Source organism: Drosophila persimilis, unplaced genomic scaffold (assembly GCF_003286085.1).
Source record: "Drosophila persimilis strain 14011-0111.01,24,50 unplaced genomic scaffold, DperRS2 tig00000124-arrow-pilon, whole genome shotgun sequence".
Classification (NCBI taxonomy): Eukaryota; Metazoa; Arthropoda; class Insecta; order Diptera; family Drosophilidae; genus Drosophila; species Drosophila persimilis.
In genome coordinates this window covers 9,445,741-9,467,431 of record NW_020825294.1, presented here as the reverse complement: position 1 = coordinate 9,467,431, position 21,691 = coordinate 9,445,741, and the positions used below count along the sequence as shown (strand labels likewise).

General features: G+C 42.6%; 1 protein-coding gene across 1 annotated transcript; it reads right to left on the bottom strand.

Moving 5' to 3' along the window:
* Window positions 1–3,176: 3,176 nt before the first annotated feature.
* LOC6596553 (limbic system-associated membrane protein) lies at window positions 3,177–20,388 on the bottom strand. The gene is made up of 12 exons (XM_002021654.2): window positions 20,224–20,388; window positions 15,659–15,900; window positions 15,383–15,480; window positions 13,595–13,740; window positions 13,431–13,492; window positions 10,758–10,916; window positions 7,045–7,173; window positions 6,845–6,982; window positions 5,900–6,052; window positions 5,771–5,824; window positions 5,151–5,243; window positions 3,177–4,412 (listed from the first exon to the last, which is right to left on the bottom strand). The coding sequence occupies exons 2-12, from the start codon at window positions 15,798–15,800 to the stop codon at window positions 4,198–4,200; spliced, it is 1,389 nt and encodes a 462-aa protein (XP_002021690.1). The 5' UTR covers window positions 15,801–15,900; window positions 20,224–20,388; the 3' UTR covers window positions 3,177–4,197.
* Window positions 20,389–21,691: the final 1,303 nt, after the last annotated feature.

The following is a 21,691-nucleotide window of genomic DNA, read 5'->3' as shown; positions in this document are numbered from 1 at the left end:
GTGGAGATTTTTATGGCCTGGGCCTGGGCCATAAATTAAGGAACCATTTCAAGTCGTTTGACTTTTTCCATCAGTAGACCATTTAAATTCATTTGCAAAGCATTTAAATAACAATTAGGGATACGCAAGGACACACACACACGCTCAGAAAATAAAACATTTATTGTAACCCAAAAATGTATGCAGATTAGGACGAATTTGTGGCTTTGAAACATTTTAAATGCAAATCAAAATGCCGCAAATAATTGTAATAAATAACCAGGAAAAAATACGAATATTCGAAATGATTTTCCTTCACCACGCAGGCGGACAAAAAAGGACCAAAAGAAAATTAATAATAAATCTCAAAATGCTCATTAACTTAATTACTGTGTTTATTTTCATTGCCCTTCCTGTGTGCGGCATTGTGTCCCGCTTTAACCTAAGTTTGAATACCTCGTAATTGTTGAAGAAGGGTATATTGTATAAAAACGAAAGTGTTTCCCATTCGAAAATAAATAAATATGAAAATTGGGATCCATTTGTAGAAATTTTAGAAAACAAGTGGCCAAGTTTTTATCAATATCTTGCATTGAATCCATTGTAAAGTATTGCCCTGTCGAGACACTTCTCTATAAAATTATTTTTTGTGTTGTTTCCCCCTAATCATTCCCTCGGCTTTGCTTTCCCTTTTTGTGTGTTGAAATGCTTTTCTTTTGGTGCGTCACGCAATTTTTGTGGCTCTTTTCGAATCTCCTCCACCCCGGGGGGCTCTGTTGAACAACTCAACGCTGAAAAAATAGCCTCAAAACATGAAGAAATTGCGCGTCTTTAACCTTAATGTGTATTTAAGTAATGTTAATTGTGTGCAGGTCCTGCAGGCAGCTAGCTGGCATACACCACCGTTAGCTGGCGCCACTGCGCTGGTTTCCTCCTCCTGTGGCCGTCGGTCCTCATCCTGGGGACACATTTTTGTAATTATGCTAATATAGAAATTCGCTTCGGGTAGCGTATCTAAACCTGTACTATAATTGTTGCCTGTTAATTGAATTTCGGCGAAAATTGTGAGCAAGCAAGCAATTAGATATGGTGTTTGAAGGGGGCTAGGAGACTACTATTTGGACAAATGATTATATACAATATAAGGGATTGTTAATAGAAAAAGAAGGCATCAGACTTTAACATCTTAAACAAGATGTTTGCTTAACGCCTCAAATAAACACACATTCAATCATTACATATTTATGAAATCGATCTGAATTGATTACACACACTTGTGTAAAACAACATATTCTTGCAATTTATGAAGCGTCATTAATTTAAAATATACTCCACTTTCCAGGGAAATACACCACAATTTCATAAATGTTCGCTTTAAATGGCCTTCATGCGAGTATCGTGATACTTATACAGGCGGAAAAATGATCTCTTTTGACCGCACTCAGGTGATGGTTTTTTCCAACGTACATACATGGAGCCAATGGACCCCGTAATGCCCCTTAGCAGTTTGACATTATTAAAATCGAAACTATTTGGGTCAGTCGGTGGGGGGAGGACCGTCGGGCGATGGCTTTTGGTTCACATTCGCCTCCCGAGAGAGGTAAATGCATATTTACAACATTTTAACCTTGAGATTTATATGCATTATATGCAAAAATGTCTGTCAGGGCACTGCCGCTCGTTGGCGGTCCTTTTTTCACCCCACCCCTCCTAAAGAGAGAAAGGGGAAAAATCCATGAAAATGCACTAAAAAAGGGGAGCAAAAAAAAGGAGCCAACAAGGAGCTCACGTAAGCCGGAATGGTGCTGTGGTTGCACCTGTTTTGGCATGTTTGAAAATTCCTGGAAACAAATGTAATAAAAACTACTCGTAATACACACGCTCACAAATACATATATATACATAGATATATGTGTAGGTATGTATGTATATGCACGTTCACACACAGACATCGGGCGAGGTGAGGGCCTTTTATTAGCCTGAGCTTTTTGAAGAGTTCTCCCCGAGAGTTGTGTTTTCTAATTTTGGCTTTGCTTTGTTCGTACGAGTAGTATTTTTTCGGTTCTATTCGGTTAGGGGTTTCGTTTGGTTTGGTTTTGCGTGCTGGCCCGCACTTAAAGTTCCTTCTAATGAAAGCTTTTTTTTTGATTTTTTTTTGGTTTTATTCCGAATTTGTTGCCACTTTTAATTTGATTTTTTTAGTGTCCAGCTATACCCACAGAGTATAAGTGTGTGCTTGTAATTTATGCGCTTCTTTGATGGGCTGGCCCTCTTCAAAATCAAATCTCAGCTCAATAGTCGGGCATTTAGTGGGGGTTGGAAATGATTTGCCAAGTCGTTAGGCGAATAAAATTAAAACTTACGAGCTGCCATTAAATAAAAATTTAGAGTTCAGTTACCTGTTATATAAGTTGTAATTGTTGGGTGGAAGGATATCATAGAATAAACTGCAATTAAGTGTGAACATTGCTATGCTATTGGGAGTGGAGGACAGGTGCTGCTTGGGAATGATTTTTTGGGAGCCAAAAATGGTTTCAAAATGAGACCATTAGATACTTTCCAGGAAGAGGATTCATGAAGGTACAAATTAAAATTATAAAATCTAGAATTTTCATCAATTTCTGGTGGCATTTGGTTGTAGCTTCATAGAGTAGCAATGTATCTTGAGAGATGCTGTTCCTCTCTCTAAATGGAATATTTCCTCTGGGCTTGTCCTTCAAATCCTTAAAGTTTTCCTCGAGGAGCCCCATTCAAAATGCAACACCTTTTGTTGACTTAACGCTTAAATGTTTATTTTTGTTTTTCATATTTATTTTATAAATATTCCTGTCCATTTACATGTGATGCTTACATTACTTAGATATTCATATATATATATATATATACTGTATATATATTTATATGATGTATATTTTATGACAATATAAATGTAACTCATACAATTTTCTTTTTTTTAACAATTCAATTTCGGCTGGAAATATACACGCTGCTTAATTTTAATATTTTAATTATAATTCATTACCACTTAAAAGTCGGATTAACACGAGATTTAAATTTTTGCAGCGCACTTTAAGCTGTTTACCGTTGTTTTTTCTTTTTGCATATATATGTATATGTATTTGTAAATAACGCGTTTTTGTTTTTCAATTTAATAGTATTGATTGTTTGTTTGAAACAAATACGAGTATGCCCAAAAATGATCGATAAATGTTGTTTTTAATTAGTATTTAATATGTTTAGCATGCTTCAGTAAATGATATGTATGGCGTTTTTTTATTATTGAAACATTGTTTTTAAATATGAATTAAATGTGGTGGAAACTCTTGGATAAGGTTCTATAGGAGTTTAACTATGGATTCATTTTGGAGGGGATATTTTCTGGAACACAGCCTTTTGCTGAGCTTGTATTTTTGTGGTAATTTTGTATTGATAACTTTTTGAGCATTTGGCGGAGGTTCTTTCCTCTTCCTTTTGGTTGATATTTTCATTATGGTTATTTGAAGTATATTTCTTGTCTGCTTTTATCCTTTCTCCATCCTTCCATTAAAGACTAATTTCATATGAATATTTGTGGAAAATTATACACCTTTAGGATTTAATTAAATTGCAATTAACTATTACTTTGCACACATACAGTCTCTTTAATTATGCCCACACATTTTTGGTTTATACAAATTTTATAATACATAATAGCCCGTCCTAAAGATATATACTTACAAATTTCCTTTGCATTTGCGTTCCCTTGCTCTGCTCTATGTACATGTGCAGTAATTGATTTGCATATTCGATATTATACAATGGATACTTGTACTATGATTAGGGCTAAGTCTTAAAATATTTAGAGAATTCTCAACAGCTCAACATGCACGCGTCTCATCGGGGGAAATTTAGGAAGCCTGGTTGACTTAAAAGCTAACATCGTTCTGATACTCGTACTATATATCTTCGAGTATATGTATGTGTAATGTATAATCTGGTTGACAAACAAACTTTAACTAAAGACCGACCCGACCACATCGCAGCCATAAATCAGCACCAAGTAACTTTTGGCATTGACAAACTCAATCATCATCGCAGCTCCACAGATTTGTGCTGCGACTCCAGTGCCAGCACCAGCACCAGCTTCAGCTGGAGCATCAGCTTCGACTTCAGTTCCAGATTTAGCGGCAAGTAGTCCATGTTCGGGGTGGCCACAGGGCTGTCAACTTCGCGTCTGTGTCAAACATGTGTCTGTGTGTGTGGCAACAATGGCAGCTGGGTTTTCCGCATCATTCCCGTCGCCGTCGCCGTCGCCATCGTCGCCACCGTCGTCGTTGTCGTTAGGGCCAGAACCAGGATGAGAAGTAGCCGGTTCAGGGTCTGGTGCTGAACCACTGCCGAGGACGACGCCCCATACATGCTGTCAATGCTCTCCGCACTGAGACTCAAATCGGCTGTGTGGGGTGGGGAAGATCGTATGAGAGTCGTATGTAAATGGGTTGGCCATCTCGCGGACGGGGCGGAAATTGGCTAAATCGTTTGACTCGAGGGCCAACCGATGTGATTAGCAGACATTTTCGACAAGCTTGTCGCCCCAAAAACACACTGGCGCCAAAACCTTTACGTTTTACCTAAATTTACAGAATTTAATGGGTCGTCCAAGGTGTACTCCTCTTGCTACGAAAACTTTCTCGTGCCCCTCAATTAAGCTATAAAAATAACCCAAAGAAGTACGAGAGTATTTTCAACTTTTCGACCACACAAAAGAAGAATTTATTTGATTGTGGGCCCCAAGTATTTACAAATCATTAAATTGCCATAAAGCCAAGCCGAGCGTGTTTATTGATATACAATTATTATGGCCCCAAAGACCCCGACTAAGAGCAAGGAAAGTTTTACCTGCGGCGCGCCCCAAAAAGTGTGCTATGGTTTTCAGTATTCTTCTTCTCTTTTGCCGTTTTCCTTTTCTGGCAAATTAGTGTGAAAATCTGTTAAACAGGGAACGGGGATCTGGAATTGGAACTGGCACTGGGGTCCCTTTTTTTTATGGCTTTTCTGCCGTCTCAAGTGGCCTGTTATGCCCCCGCTGCCTCCGGAGCCCAAACCACAAGGAAAATACTTGAAATATGGCCCATAACCCTAATCGGTGCCCTGCACACCACACTCTTTCTCGCTTTCTCTCTCTCTCTTACCTTTTCTCTTGCCAGGATTCTCCATATCCTCGCCGCTGTGCTCCTGTGCCCGAGCCGGATGATACATTTCCGAGCTTTTCGTCCGCTTTTTGCCTGTGCAATGGAGAAGAATTATTGAATTGCGGTTTAGTCGGAGTAGAAGTAGCAGCAGAGGCAGGTGTATCTTTAAGTTACTCTGTTGGTCTTAATGCATATTCATAATAAACTTGTCGCTCGTTTGTTGCTTTTCAATTTCCATTTCCATTTCTTTCACTCTCTGACCTCAGAGAACCGCAACCCATTCTGAGTCTTATTTCGCCTCCATCCGCCCCGTGTTGCAACATTCACCTGATTCGTGGCGTTGACGATTTGAAACGGATTTGCATGCCGAATGAATTATTTATGGGCTTTTTTCTCTCTCTCTCTCTCTCTCTGTTTCTTTCTCCGTCTGTTGTCGCCGGCTTCCAGCTTTATACTTCCCTAGGATTCCCCTCCCCCCACAGCCAAAAGTGGAATATTTTGAGCTCATCTTAAATTTATGCCAAGTGGCTATTAAATTTTTTCTTTTCTCGCGCTTTGTTTCTCTGCTTAAAAGTTGCTGCTAAGAGGATTCATTCTCTCGCAATGGAGTTAACACTTACCCTTGTGTCGCGCCTCAAAGTTCTCCACATAATTGACGGCATTGGGCGGTATTCCTGTGGGGGTTATCATAGGGGTTACCATGGGCGTTAGCACATCTATTATCCCATCAACGGGTTAGTTATACTCACTGTACAGCTTGATGGTGCCATCCGTATCGCCAAGGGAGTTCTTGGCCACACATCTATAGGCCCCAAACTCTGCCTGCGAGAGGGGATTTATGTGCAGTTTCATGGAGTTGCGGTAACCACCAATCTCCGTGACGTTTGCCGAGTATTTGCCACCTGCCAACGGGGTTTTTCATTTGATTTTTGGAGTTAATATTTCATTAAAATAATAAACTAATTAATATTTAATTGAAATTTTGCGTTATTAAATAATTAAATGCATGTCACGTGCAAACACAGCCTGGCCCCGAGTGTACGACGAGAGAATGAGGGGCAAAAAGTTTTACCAATGTTGCTGACAGGCATACAATTTATGCACGAACGCATGTCACACCAGAGGCCAGACACAGATACAAATTCGGATACAGAGCAGGAGTGTGGCTCGGTTTTTCTGTTGTCAATTAAAAACTGCCAACAAATTGTAAATTAATTTCATTTCCATTTATGACAACAATGAGGGGAAAGGCAGGGGACTCTGAAAGAGTTTTCCCGAGTCGCAGACTATCTGTTTTTTCTAAGCTTTCCCACGAGTTCCCAGACAGACTCGGGAAACCACAGGACTGTGGTCATGTCTGTTACTCTCCTCTCCGTGTGTGTGTGACTTTCCGTGACTAAATCAGCTAATTAACAACTTTTTTTGTGTGTCTCTGTCGCGTCTGGTTTTGCACTCAACGGTCATCCATTCCTTCGTTAGTTAGTTTTTTGGGGTCGGCTTTGATCCGATGGGGAAACGTTTTTCCCATTGGATTCGAAGGCCACCGCCACCGCCACCACCAGCGCCAGCGCTAGAGCCGGAGGAGGCTTAGTGCTAATGTGTTTGTCGTCGGATTATGGCATTTTTAATGGTAATTCGTATATATAGTTTATTTAATAATTGAATGACACCATGATTCATTTAGGTTGTCTCACCTGGCGGCACTATCTCTCCGCGTTCGCGTGTCCAGTAGTTAATGGACTTTGGATAGGCCTCCGATTCGCATTCCAATGTCACTCCTTTGCCCTCGACGGCGCCTATAAGTTGGTTCTGTACGGTGATCATTGGTGCGACTGCGAAGAAGGAACTCACAGATTAGATATTATGTATCTACATGGGTGTATCTTTCACTTACAATGCACAATGAGGGTTATTCTCTTGCTCACTGATGGTGGAACGCCATTGGAAGCTATGCAGAGATAGGCACCCATATGCTGACGCTTTACATTGGGTATTATTAGATCGGTGCCTTCAACGCTGGGAACTGCAAAAAAGGAAACCACTTGAGTACCTAAAATCGTTTTTTAAAGCAGGAGACGCTTAACTAAAGCCTCCTGTTCGGAGCAGCAGCTTCCAAAACTTTAGATATTTCCTATAACCTCTTCGTATAATGTTTAACCTTATTACGCTCCCACTGCACACACGCACATACACTTGCAGCCTTCTTATTTCCAATATCATATCATATCAGTTCAAATCATCGTCCAGCGCTCAGCATCGGTTCTCTTCCGTAGAGTTTGACACAGTACTCGTAGTACTCGTCGTAAGAGCCTAAATTAAATGTGGAGTCAACAGTTCCTCTACTTCTAGGAACTGCACACAGATCAGATTGAGTTGCTTGTGGCGTTTGTGGTGGCAGCACTAAAAACTTATGTTGGATATCTCTCTTTTGAGTTTTTAGTAAAACTTTTAGAGAATGGCCCCGACACCTACACTCGACTCGTAATTACATCATAACTACAAATGTATCTACCAAATGCCCATGCTCCTCCTCCTGCCGCCCCTTCTCCATGTAATGATAGTTATTACATTTGCCTAAGCTCCGCACTCAACGAGAGAGGCAGTGCCACAACAAAAGTTGCATGCAACAGAGCAGAGCCCCCTCCATTCATGGCCCGCTATTGGTGACTTTTTATGATGCTGTTGGCCGGAGCATTCGGCGGGGGCCGGACAAACATCCTGTTCTGATAGTCGAACATGGCTTATATAATATAAATTGCACAGTGTCTGGGCTGTGGGTTTAAGCCGGCAGCAGAGCAGACGATGATATGGATAGGATATACGATTTCCGACCCCCTTCCCACCATCCCAACCATGGTCACAGGGTGCACCGGAAGCGGAAGTTCTGGCTATTTTGCGCTTGATATTGTTAGAGAGGTAGTTTGCGCGGAAAACGGAGAGCTTGCGGGACATAATAATAAGCTGATTTTTCGTTTATTGATTTGCCTTTTCGACCTGCCGCGAACTTCGACTCGCTTATTAGCCACGCTGCTCTTTTCTCCCCCTCGTTGTTGTTCCTTTTTTTTGTGGGTGGGTTCAGGCCCGGTCATTAAACGTAATAGCCTCGAAAAACGTGTAATTCGGTTCAAGCCCCCGACATGGCCGTAGCCATAGCCATAGCATAAAAGTTTACTTTTGTTCGGACGATTTCATTTCATTTCGAAGCAGCAGCAACAACACAAACCAAATAATCAAATTTCAAATGAAAAAGAAAACTTTCACCAGGAAAAAGGAGGTTAAAAACACAGTATGAAAAGGTGACAGAATCGGATGTCGAATGGGGATTACACTAAAGGATCTTTTAAATCCTTTAAAAAGTAGGAGGAGGATACATAGTATCTCAAGGAATTATATATATATATCTCCCTCATATTAGTGATAAATATTCGTATCTTTATCTAAATTGGCTCGAAAAAATCGAGTTTTGGCTGAATAATTATCGTTTAAATTCAATACTGGTGTATAAAATTAATTTGTATCCAAATCTTTTCGGATAAGTATATAGGGAAAAACCACTTTCTCTATATGAAATTCCCTCCATTATATTATGGCAATGTTTTATCCAGAGTCTCTCTCTCTCCTTCCACAGTTAGTGCTTAAAGAGCCTTCAGTCCCAACAAAGTTTATAATGTTCCCTGTCTCTTGCTTTGGTACTACCTCCAACGAGCACCTATGATACGAGTGTGTATATGAATGCGGAATGGGTCCACTCTGCGGACAGGAAGCAGGCTCGTTTGGACGATGGCCCGTTCCGTTTCGAATTGGGTGGCAGACATTTAAGCCTCGGCGAAAAGGTCATTTCGCCAAGCTTTTTGTTCTCTTTATGCTGATTTTTTTTCACCCATATCCCATCCACTTGCTCTCTCATTTGGTTGTGTTTTTATTTTTTCCTGTTCACGGGTTTTGGGGTTTTTTTCATGGGCTTTTTCCTAGGCCACCTTTGATTTCGAGTCTAGTTTGTTTTCACATCGTTTTTGGTCTTTCGTGTGGACTTTGATGGGGCTCGACTCGGCTACTTTTTTTTGTAGATGCTTTAAAGGATAACTCATGCGAGGCCATTAATAAACACTGGGAGATTGTTTTGGGGGTCTGGAAATTATTTAAAATGTTTGGCATGCTCAAATTCCATAGAGAAATCAACATTTCAGGGGATGTTGATGTTTTTATGGATTTTGTGATGTATTGAAAAATATTTGTGGACAGTGATCTCAGAATGAAAAACAAATTTCCTTATGCAGAATATTCATTGACTACAATTTTTTAAATATTTAAAATAATATTCCCCTTATTGCGCTGAATAATGTACGCTCTCACACACTGACGATCTTGACATAATTTATAATTAATATTGAATCAATATTGCATTGAATGGGCTAACTTTATGAATGAATCGGTAAATGAATCATTTCCCATGTGCAGAGGAATACAAAATGAACTCATATTTCAATAAAAGAATTTTCCAAATTGAAAATGTTTGTGCAATTTTCCAACTCCTCTCTAGACTGTCGAACGCGAATGAGAACGAACACACTTCAAGGCCAATTAGTAAATCTGGCCCTGTTCCACCTTCATCCTTCATCCCGACCCGAACCGACCCTGTGCGAGGATATGTGAACCCTCCCAAACACTCTATGGTCCTTAACCATTTGCTAATTCTGTCAGTCAGACGTCATCATCATCATCAGCGGGCAAAACGGGCGAAAATTCTCGCATGCTGGCCACAGTCCTGCAGTCCTCCCATCCTACTGGTGCTATGCCACGTACAGGACGAAGGCCTCCTCCCACACCTGCAGGTAGGTGCACTTCTCGGCTTCGGGCCGAGACCAGAGCTTCAGAGCCTTTGGCTCTGGCAGGCTGCCGGCAGCGGCTGCCTTTTTTGTGTAAGAGTACTCCACTCCACTCCTCAATGTTGGATGGCAGACCTCATGCAGGCGGCCGATGCCGATGCCGATGACGGCGGCGGTGGCGGCGACTTCCACAACAACAGCAAAAGTACTTACAAATCAAGAGAGGCGGGTTTCGGAGAGGGTTCGAGTAGGGGTGGTCGATGAAAGGGGAACGTATATTACAGTCAGAAAAATAAGCAGATATTTTCTATGAAATTATCGGCTTGAACATTTAGAAAACCATATTTTGTGGTGCAAAATTAGATATCATTTTTTTATAAGATTGAATATCGATACAAAAATCGCTACACTATCAAAAAACTTCATTTTTGTAGACCTCCTTTTGTTTAAAAAATAGATAATTGATTTCTTTATCGGATAATATTACTTCTTCTTAAAAATTCCCAATGGAAAAGATCTTATGTCTTAAGTGCAGCAGTGCATATCCTATATTTTAAAGAATACAACAAATATGGAATGGTGCTAGCTATTTAATGGTCAAACTATTAATTCGATGTTTTTATTTAATATTTCTTGCCATACGGAACCCTCCATAAATATCAATCAAGCCAAGATTCGATGTCCTATGGCCTCTGATTTCTCTGAGTGCTTGAACCGTAAAACCAAAATTCGAATCCCAGTAACAGTACCAGGAGTACCTGTACCCGAACCCAGAACTTACCCTCTTCTCCGCTGGCCAGCTCGATGGGCACTCCACTTTCACGTCTCCATGTAATTGTCGGCTCTGGTGAACCGGTTGCAGCGCATTTGAGCGTCACGTTACTGCCCTCGCGAACGACCATGTCCGTGCTTGTAGGATAATCTAGGATATCCGGCGGTACTGCAGCAGCAACAAGAGCAGCAGCGGCAGGAGCAATCGGGTTGCAATCGAGGTCGCCAGACGGTTCGTCGTGGTAGATAATGTTTATAACAAACATTTAAAAAAATATTGTGAATGGGAGAAAAGAGAGAAGAGAACAATAAAACAGAGTATGAGCTGGAATCGTTTTAAATGATTTAAATATGTAATTTTTCATTTAAATAATTTGCTTGGATTGTGTCCCCTAGCGGTGGATCGTGATTCATTTTTCCTGCCTGCAACCACCGAAAGATACTCGTGCTCGTACATTCCCGCCTGTGGCTGCCTGTAGCTGTAGCGAAACGTGGGAGTACATGTGTGAGTATATGCGCCTTTGTTTAAAGGACAAACTTTTCACATGTCCTGAAAATACAAATTATTACCGCGGCCACACTGGTAAGAACATATAGAGAGAGAGAGAGACAGAGACGGTGAACGGTGAGTGAGAGTGAGGGAGACGGACACCCACAGCGGACACCCACAGCGGACAACCTATGAACCATGAAAACGTAATAATGCCAGGAAGCGAGTGGGGTCGTGAAGGGTCACACCACACGGATGGAATGGAATGGAATGAGATGGGACGGAATGGAATGGCGGCCTCTGGTGTGTGGTCTCCGGGTCTCTGTATGCATATAATATCCCGCAATTATGTGGTTGGTAAATGACCAAAAAATGTGCTGGTGTTGACAAACAGCTTGTTATAGTACGGCAGCGAGAGAGGGGCAGGCAGTACGGGCAGTACGTGGCAGTACGGAGCGGAGTGAGTCAGCGCATGGACAGGACGCGTCTGTGTCCTGTGGTGACCACTGGACGGTCATTAAGTGGCCAAGGTTAGGGGCGAGTGCGGGAAATGGCAGCTGGAGAAGGTGTGTACAGGGAATAGCAGACATAATACCGGAAAATCAAGACAAGAAAAGGTAAATGAAATTGTTAAAGATATACCAATCTACAATACGAGCTCCCCGAGGCCGAACTCCAATCAGATCTAAACCATTTCAGTTGTCGTGTCAATAGATGTTTTCCTCATTAAAAACGAAACAATAAAAACCCGCGAATGAAATTGTGTGCAAAAATCTGAAACGAGGACATTGCATATGAATATCTCATCAGCTTAAATGTCAGGAATGCGGGGCGCCTGGCCCCTCTATCGTACGCTATCGTATATATCCTGCCTACCTGCCTGTCTGTGTGTGTGTGGCAGAGTGGGAAAAAGCAGTGCGGAGACCCAAAAGGTGAGAGCGGTGTCGCTTCCTCTACGGTTTGTCGTTGACTATTTAACTGCACTTGGTCACGAAAATCATCAGAAACGACCACCGTCCACCGTCCACCATTCACCAATCCACCAGGCCACCATCGTCCGCCATCCGCCATCCGCCATCCGCTGGCTCGCAACTCGAACGTTTCCCGTTGCCGTTTTTCCTGCCTCTCTCTTGGCGCTTCGGGCACCCCTTTCAATATTGCACAGTGGTAGAAGTTGTGATTTATAATTAGTAGATATTAGTGAAATGGTACAGAGGAGGAACAACATTTCGAGGAGAAGGATTGTTATGATCTTGAAGGCAGATATATTTTCTAAAACATATTCCATTCCCTTTCCACTCTTTCACTCAACGTAAGAGCTGTCGCTATCCCTCCCAAAGTATCTCCACCATAAGGCACTACCTTTCACCACTTTCCCAATGATCCTTGCGCCACTGTCTCATGCCCACTGATTATCCAGTGCAAATACACACAGTTGATTATAGTTTTTCGTGTTTGCCAGTGAATGCTACGCCGACTGCAATGGTGGCTAAAATATTTAGCGCGTTGATTTAGATTTTGCCAGCGAAAGGTATTTAGGCACAGAACGAGTGGCGGCCGACTCGTAGCGCGTCCCCCATGCGGGGACTACTGATGGGGCAGTGGTAGGGCCCGAAATGAACCACAAATGGACAACCGAAAAGAGGCCCAAGCCCCCACCCCCGCTGCTGAACCACTTCCTCGGGTGAGAGACCCGTGAGAGAGCATTTCTTATGCTGCCTCCGCATTCGCAGTGCCGTTTTAATTCAAAATCAACAATTTCTGCGGTTCAGTGGACGGTTAAACATGTTTAAGCAGTCACAATTGAGAGCTTACGCCCAGGGCTAGCCACCGTTGGGTCCTGTGCGCGAGTACGTTTCGGCTTTTGACTCCTTCTGGCGGTTATTATGCAGCGGAATCCCTCTCCATTGGGTGTGTGCCGGTGGCTCTTTGTCCTACCAGGGCCCCTCGCTGCAGCGATGCTGCTCTCTCTTCTTCTACGTCCAGCGAAAACGGTTTGTTTTGTGTGTTTTTTGTTGTTCTGGATTCAGGATTTTTTTTAATATTTGTTCCTGTTTTGTTACGTGGAATACTGTTCGAACAATGAGGGAGAACGAGAACCAGGCCATGGCAACGGGGCGTATGATTGTTTGACTAACCAAATGAAAAAAGGCTGAGAATTGCTAAGCCCTCCCATTGCCTTCATAGACTTACCCACAACATCCAGGTAACCCATCTGGCTTTTCATTGGATCCGTGTTGATTTGGCACATGTACCTGGAGTGGGGTGAGAAAATTGTAAATTTGAATACTAACTGCAGTCGCATCACTACTAGAACCACAGGCATCCTTTTGGCCTGGTCTGTACTGTGGACTTACCATCCTTTGTCCGACTCTTTGATGTCTCTGATGCGCATTGTCCAGGTCTTGTGCTCGGAATTGGCAATGCCAATGCGTTGGTTTTTGGTTATTACATGGTTTTGTATGGTCAGAATTGTCTGGGTGTCGACCCGAAGCCACGCCACCTGTATGATAAAGAATTTTGCAAACATTTAATGAGAGTAATGGACAGGACTAAGACTTAGAATGATAATAAAGAATAGAAAGGCGGAAGATAGGGGTAAACCATTCTGCTTTCTTATAAACTCTCTTATAAAACCTAGCATTCAGGGCTACCATCTGTACAGTAAATGATTTGTTATATGATGTATTTATCGTGCATTTGAATATACGGAATTAACCATCTTTCGCATTTTTAATGGTTCATAAAATCAGGGTTGGGGCCCAATCTAAAAGCAGGGCGTAATCTTCCACATAATTGATATTTATTAGTGAAGCTAACTAGCTTTAGCCGCATTCCAGCGACATCCATCAGATAACACTTATCTGGCATGCCACCAGAATCCCCAAAGCAAGTCTCACGTGAACCACAATGAACCGAAATTGAACCAAATTCTGGCGCATGCAAAGCCGTTCAATTATATACAGCAAAAAAAAAAAAAAAAAACAATCTATTCGCAGAACTATTCAAGAAATGTACTCTTTTCCCCCACCAAACCAACCATCGTAATTGTACAATTACCCTGGTAAATTATTATGCGATAAAGCACGCAGCTTGTAAGCTAAAAAGCTGAAAATATTTTGTATATATTGTATAGGAAGGGAGCCGCAGGAGAGGACAGGAAACGAGTTGCATGTGTAAATGAGGGAACCCCAATTCTCATTTCGCCCCCTGACATGTCAACACGTGAAGGTATTCCAAGTTATTTTCCTATGTCGCATAATATGGGAAAATAGTTTCCCCCATAAATAAATGAAATGAGGGGCTAATTTACAGCATTTGTCGTATCGAAGGCTAATGAATTATTTTCGTTTAAATTGAATTTAAGTTCGTTTCCCAACACACACACGATGTCAGCATAAAATAAGTAATTACACCCAAGTGCCTGCTCAATTATCTTTGAGCGGGAACATCGCTTAATTGTCCATGGCACTGACTGAGGGTTGGATATCCGCCGCCACATCCACGTCGCATCCCCCCGTTCTGTGGCACATCCCCAAGCGCGCCGCACCTTCCAACCCCCCGTGGAGTGTCCGTAGGATAATGCTTTCTGCACTTCAATGGAGATGTACGTCTGTTACCTTTTGGGGGTGCCGCTCCCCCAAAACAAATACAAATGCAAATATACAAATACAGACAGGGATAAAGGACCCTCGTTCTCCTTCGGCACTCGCTTAACACGTCCTCATTCATATTTCAATTACTTTTTATGTGATTTTCGCTTTTGTCATTCGAAAAGCCCCCACCCGGCCCCCCGGACCCCGGCCATATCCCTATTTATGTTTTTATTTTCACTTTCATTTCCACTTCCACCGCCATTCCGAGTGTCGAGATTTGGTCTTTGAGATTACCCCGACTTGGGGGACTGGGTCCTGACTGGGACTGATTCCGAGTCTGTCTGGGAAATGGTAAAACGTTAATGAATATTAATGCGACCGGCTGGGGGTTTTGTGGCTGCTTATTGAGTGTGTAATTGAGTCCGAGCTGGAGTCGGGAGCGGAACTGGAAGCCGGAACATCTGCCCGAGTTTGCTTATTTGACATTCGGTTATTAACAGGATTTGTTCTACGGCGGGATAGGGAGATGTATAGGGATATGCTTCGTACCTTATAGGGTCCCAAATCCTGGACGACGCATGTGAGGAAGGCATCACGTCCCACGGGCGCTGTCATATTCATAATCGGTGAACTAAATTTGGGATCAACTGTAATCGAGAAATGTGGCATTCGATTGGTATTAGAGATGATTGCCGGATAATTGGAACATAATGGAAGAAATCACAGCAAGGGGATAGGGATTTATAAGGGAAACAGAGAAATATTGGCATAATATGTGTGCTTGAATACGAAACAAATGGGGATTTGAAAACCGGTGGAACTTACCTATGGCTTCTGGCGGCACCTCCACTCTCTGCAGATGGCATTGCTGGCACATTAGGATGACAACTAGGAGCACAACTTTGATGGCATTAGCCAATCTGAAGCCATTAGCCGGACTCTGGCATTGTGTGGATATTGTATACATTTTTTGTTTTTGGAAGTTCACCTTTTCTTCTTCTTTGATTGAGCACACGATTAGTCGCACGAAACCATTTATGTACTTGTTATAGTTATTAGAGCCCCAACTGTTTGTAGAACGATCATATTAATATGCAAACATCACAGAATAAATGGGGAAAAAACAGGCTTGTTATGCCACCAGAAATCCCTCACACCTTCCGCAGAGAAAGGATCAGCCTGAGTGCGGCAACGACCGCGCCGCGTAATTGGCAGTCATTAGCGCCCATCGCCCCTCTCTAATGGCATCAGCTTGTGGGAAAGTTCAACAAAAAGTACTTGAAAACAGAATCAAAAACTGCTGCGAAACAATGGTAAACAATAATCATGATGCCTGGAGGGACGGTGGGGACGGGGTGCTACGGGAGGAGGGCGTTGAAAATTCGCCAAATTAAAAAGTTTCAAGTTTAAAGTGTGGGCCCCCAGACTGGTGCGGGCCCTTCTTCCTCGCCGGATGTTTTGAGGCAGGTTCATCGTACATTTATCTTTTGCCTGTTATTCGAATTTTGCTGGCGTGTTCGGTCTGTGTAAATTGTGCTGGCGAACAGCTGCCCTGCCCTGCCAGAAATTAAGTACGAGCCGGCAACTATCTTTTTACCAAAGGTGTTGCATGTCCTCTTCCAGGACTCCCTGCTCATTTCATTTCATTCTCATGGCATTTAAGCATGGCCAGAGGCCAGAGGGCCAAAACTGTTTATGGAACGGAAATGAAATGTTTCGCTGGCTACCGCTGACGCTGCTCGTGTGTGGCCTCGTAAATAAAGCATAAAATCGTGCATCGTTTGCGTGGCAGGAGAGGGTTTCCCGTCTCGTCTCGTCCTCGTCCTCGTCTCCAATGAGTCCGAAATAGTTGCGCTTTATGTCAAAGTTTACTTATATTGCCTGCTTTTAGGCGTCTCATGTATGTGACATCAGTAAGGAAAACATTCTACAGAGGCTCTGGTGCAATGCAGTTGTAATCACACTTTTGTTTAAGGTCTAGGTCCTTGGAAAAACTACTAAAATTAAGAGCTAAGCTAGGTATATAAACTGGTACTACTGAAATGTCTAATGTCTACAAAGGCATTGGTCGCTTTTCCTGATGTATTTAGACCTATATTTTGAAGCTGTTTCACAATGAAAACACATTGAATCCGTAGCTGACTCTGTCTACCCAAATCCTTGCCCAAATACTTTATTAACTTTCCATTCGACCATGAGTCAGACAACATGCAAACGATTGTGCCTTTCACAAGGACCGAAGTGGAAGGAAAAGCCTACTTTCTGGCGCCCACAAACTGACAGGAACAATTTTAAAATGACATTTCATTAAAATTTCTTTGTCCGCCCTACGCCCCTCCACTTTGTGTGTTGTTTCTTATTGATTTTTACATAATTTAGCACAATTGAAAACTGGATTGCCGGTGTGTGGTGTCCTTTGGCAGACATTCACATGGCATGCCCTGGAAAAAAAACAAAACAGACTTACAAAAGACACAGGCAACCAGACAATGGACAGGCCTCAACAGAACCTGCACTGCAAACGGCCAAAAGGCGGGAACGGGGCTTACGATAGGCACTAAAAACGTCTGGCAAATGGGCATGGCAATATTATTAATAATTTAGAGCATGCGGGGCCATGTCAGGAGACAGACAGACAGACAGACAGACAGACAGGTGATAGCCATAGCCTCTGGCCATAGACCTACAGCCTTGCCACAATCCTATTTGTAGCCCGAAGCCATATGAAAGCCGAGAAAGTGACTGTATCGATGGCGTTAGGCCGCTGTTTGCGTAACTAATTGGAGAGGGAAATTTATTCTTTAATTGGAGCAGAAAAGACGCTTCAATTATGATCGTACATAGCCTCTGATTAAGGGCCCTCCCGCGTTCTGCCCCTGCTCTTCTATTCCTTTGTCCCCAAAACAAAGTACAAAATATTTATGACACAATATAAGAGCTTGCTGCTCATGGCCACATTTTTGGGGGCCTGCTCTCGAAGTCGTATATTACTTTTATGGTTTCGGACATGCAAAGTCCTCCTCCTACTCATACCATCCACACATCCACAATTTGTATAATTAGCTGTTAAATTATGTGCAAAATATAATGTGTGTGGCGAGAGGGGGCCTCCCCTCACCAGGTTGTGTGGCTAATAATTTTCCTGATGCTGGAAAACTGAGAGTGACACCCCAGCCAGCAAGTGCAATTTCAATTTTCAGTGCAAACATTAATTAACACGTGATATATTTCGACTCTTATCGCTGATGGCACTTCGACATTTTTCAAAAAAATATTTTTCCTACTAGCTTTTCACATTTTTAATCGAGCCTTGGCTTCGGTTTGAGGGAAAGGGCCCTGCATAAAATTAGCATAAATCAAACAGTAGATTTTCCACTGCGGCGGTGGCTGAAGTATGCAAAGTTTTACTCAGTTTTTCAGTATGTTTTTTGCACTCTCCTCCTACGAGCGCCTCCAGCACGGAAGTTGATTATTATCGCTTGTTATTAACAACAGCAACAACAATGGCTCGAGGCAACATAGAGGCAAAGGTGGAGCGTAGAGCTGCAGCAGAGCAGGCCTTCTGCCGAGCAGCACTCACATGTCGGGGCCATTATGTCAAACTGCTGAGGGCCCTCCATTGAATTCTTTTGTGTTTTTTCCCTGGGAAATCGAGCTTAGGTAATTTGCAATTGATATGCCATATGTAGGAACTTGACTTTGACTCTAGGGCGGAGTGTCTGAGCGATAAGTGTATCAGAGGATGAGAGATTCTATTCCATATGGAATCAAAAGACCAACAGTGGATGGACAATGTACAGATTGAGGTCCAAGTCCCTCAAGTGCATCTACGTTTCCCATTTAAATTTGTGGGAACCATTTGGTAACCAAAATGTTTTCGTTTCACCATTATCCCACCTGCTCCTGGCTCTGCCACCCCGAAATTCTCTTTAGTGAAAACTCCAATCACAATCAACATGATAACAGCAAAAATAGATCAAATTTTCTGTGTAAAATGCAAATGACAGAGAAATGACATGGGCCGAAAAACATGTGCTGTGATGTGCCCTATGCTGCTGCTGCCACCCCCATGGGTCCCCTCCCCGCCCCCCCGGTTATGGGCCAGGAATGGAATCTATTATGCGAGATCATCCCGAAAAGTATGCAACATATTTGCAACAAATTTGAAACAGACAGAAAATAGATTTCCATGGAAATGTCCGTCCGTCTGCCCGTCTGTCCGTCTGTCCACTGGTGGTGTGCGTGTCTTTCTGTGTGAGAGTGTGTGTTTACACTGCATTTTATGGATATCAATGAACTTTAAATTACCGCCAGGCCACGCGGCAGCAGTCGTGAAACATACATAAATGGAATGTACTCGTATGCAATTGTTGGCGCGCCTAAAATCAGGCAACACTCTCGGCCACACACACATAAAGCCATTGGAACATTAGAGTGGGTGGGTGGTGGGGGGCCATAAACGGCAGGACAAAGCCGGGGACAGTGGGCCAGACACATTTGTAGGCAAATTTTCCAGGACACCCATAAGAGGAATACACGCATTGCAGCTCCAAAAGGAAATCCTGTGACGACCATTACCCGGCCCCTCAGAGGGTGGCTTTGGGACAGAGGGTGCAGCAGAGGGGAAGACGACCCCTGTCTGAGGAGGGGGCATTGCCTGCTGTTTCGTTTTCATAAATAACTCGGCTTTTGTTCTTGTATTTTAAATATAATTACAGTAAACACGCAGCTGACGGCAAATGTCGCCAAAGTCGCGGCTAAATTGCCAACAAGGCGGCTAAAAACGCGCCCGAAACGTGAACACGCGAATGAGTTATACTCTGATTTTAGGAGGGTAACAAAACCATTCTTGCGATTTCTGTTTAATTATCTAGTAATGTCAGCACAGGGTTCGAAATCAAAACTGTCTGCGGGCATCATTTGAAAGCTGCTTTTGAAGGATTTACTAGCGTTTTTCTGGCTGTTTTTTGGGTTTCGTTTCGGTTTGGCTTTGAATATGAATTTCATACTTTTTTTGTGTCACTTTTTGATGGTTAGCGATTCTATGAACTTTTTTTTTTAAATCAGATGGAGATACTGAGTGAAAACCCCTTTTTTTTCTATCTTTTTGAGTATTACCGAAAAGGTTTGGATGGTATTTCCAGTAAAAGCTTGCTTGAATATTTCATGCTATTCCTTTTAGTTATAGGATCTATTCTGCTCTCTGTTCTGCTCTGTTTTAAAATTAGAAGTTCAGTTCAAAAATAATGGAACTACTTTTATCAGAATTCCCACCCACACCACTGTTTTGGGCGCGTATTTTAAAGGCTATTGCAATTAAAAGGGTCTTAAGCTTTCCTTTAGTTTTAAGACCTTTCAGAAATATTTATATAATATACGGAAATAACAACCATCCAAATTTTATATAGAATTCCTTTCAACACAATTCATTTATTCACTATAAACATAATTCTTCATTCACTTGCAGTCACGAATGCAACACTTGGCGGTAAACAACACACTCGAGAGATCCCGGAATCGTCACTGACACTAGTGATTTCTGATCTGATCCGATATGAGCAGAAAGACGAACCGCACGCCACGAACGCTGTCGACAGACTGAAGGGAACGACGACGGCGTACGAGCCACGAAGTGGCGACAGGACCTCCATGGAGCCGAAGATGATGTTGGGCGAATCGTCGTCGTTTGGCTGTGGTGCGGGCGGAGTGGGTGTCCCAGTGGGTGGGCGCGCGCTCTGTGGGTTATGTGGGTTGTTCGCGAGCGAATCAGACAACTGTGATTTTTGTTGTTGGCTGGGCTACATTTTATTTTTGCTTTTTGTTGGCGGGCGCTTTTCCATTCGTTTTTCCTTTCCTTTTTTTTTTCTAACATTGGCTTCATCTGTGTGCGTGCGCGTGTGAGTGTCTGTGCTGGTGAGAGTGTGTGCTGCCCAATGGGTGGTTTGCTGTGGAAATCCACCACGATGGAAGCGCTCTCTGCTTCTCTGGGTTGAACGGAATTGAACGCAAGGGAAATTCTCTCACTGCATACTTTTAGGTGCGTGGCAAAGGCCAGGCTCGGATTTATGAATGAATTCTCTGTGACGACGTACCGAAAGGGTTGAGCTCTGGTATGGAATGGGTGTACGAGTGAGTACGGGTACAGGCATGGGCTTAGTGTGTGGCGAGTGCGTGTTAAGTAAAAATTGATTGTCATTGGTCATGGCATTGGATTGTGTGTATATTGTGTTCGTGTGTTTTGATGTAAAAGGAAGCGTTTAAGACTATAAAATGTACGTGTTTTCTGCTTTAGATCAACAGGAGGGTCGTATAGGAGTTGTTCATTTATAAAAAAACGTTTGATTATTGATTACGGATCAGAGATACGATTCAGAGAGTTTCATTTTATTTTCTTTGGAGTATTGTCTTATCAATAGGTGTTTTAATTTATTAGGGCTTAAATTAATTAAATTTCTCTGGCAGCGAAATTGTTTCTTTTGAGATATGAACAGAAATGTGGCAGAGTGCAGTCGCACCCCTACTTTATGGATCCCCCCCTCCCAGACACACACACAAAAGTTGGTTTTCAATAACCGTGCCAGAGTGTGGCAGGCACCAACTCTGCCCTGGCTCCAGGCCCCCTCTTAATTGCTCTCGTATATCAGTTACTTTTCGGGAGCTAATCAACCCACCTCCTCTACTCTAACGAACCCACCCCCTACAGAGCCCCTGCCCATCACTTCCCATCATCGTCAGCCTATCATTTTCACACAGCACACGCACACGGCCAATAAATAATAGTAGTAGTAGCAGCCATAGCAGATTTTATGCTGCATAAAAAAAATTATTGCTTTATAAAGCGAAAAATGTTGAAAAGGA

Coding starts and splice junctions, on each gene's coding strand:
- LOC6596553 (XM_002021654.2), bottom strand. CDS start 15,800: ATGTATACAATATCCACACAATGCCAGAGTCCGGCTAATGGCTTCAGA. Junction 15,481..15,658: donor GGTGCCGCCAGAAGCCATAG/GTAAGTTCCACC, acceptor TCTCGATTACAG/TTGATCCCAAATTTAGTTCA. Junction 13,741..15,382: donor AGGATTTGGGACCCTATAAG/GTACGAAGCATA, acceptor TTTATCATACAG/GTGGCGTGGCTTCGGGTCGA.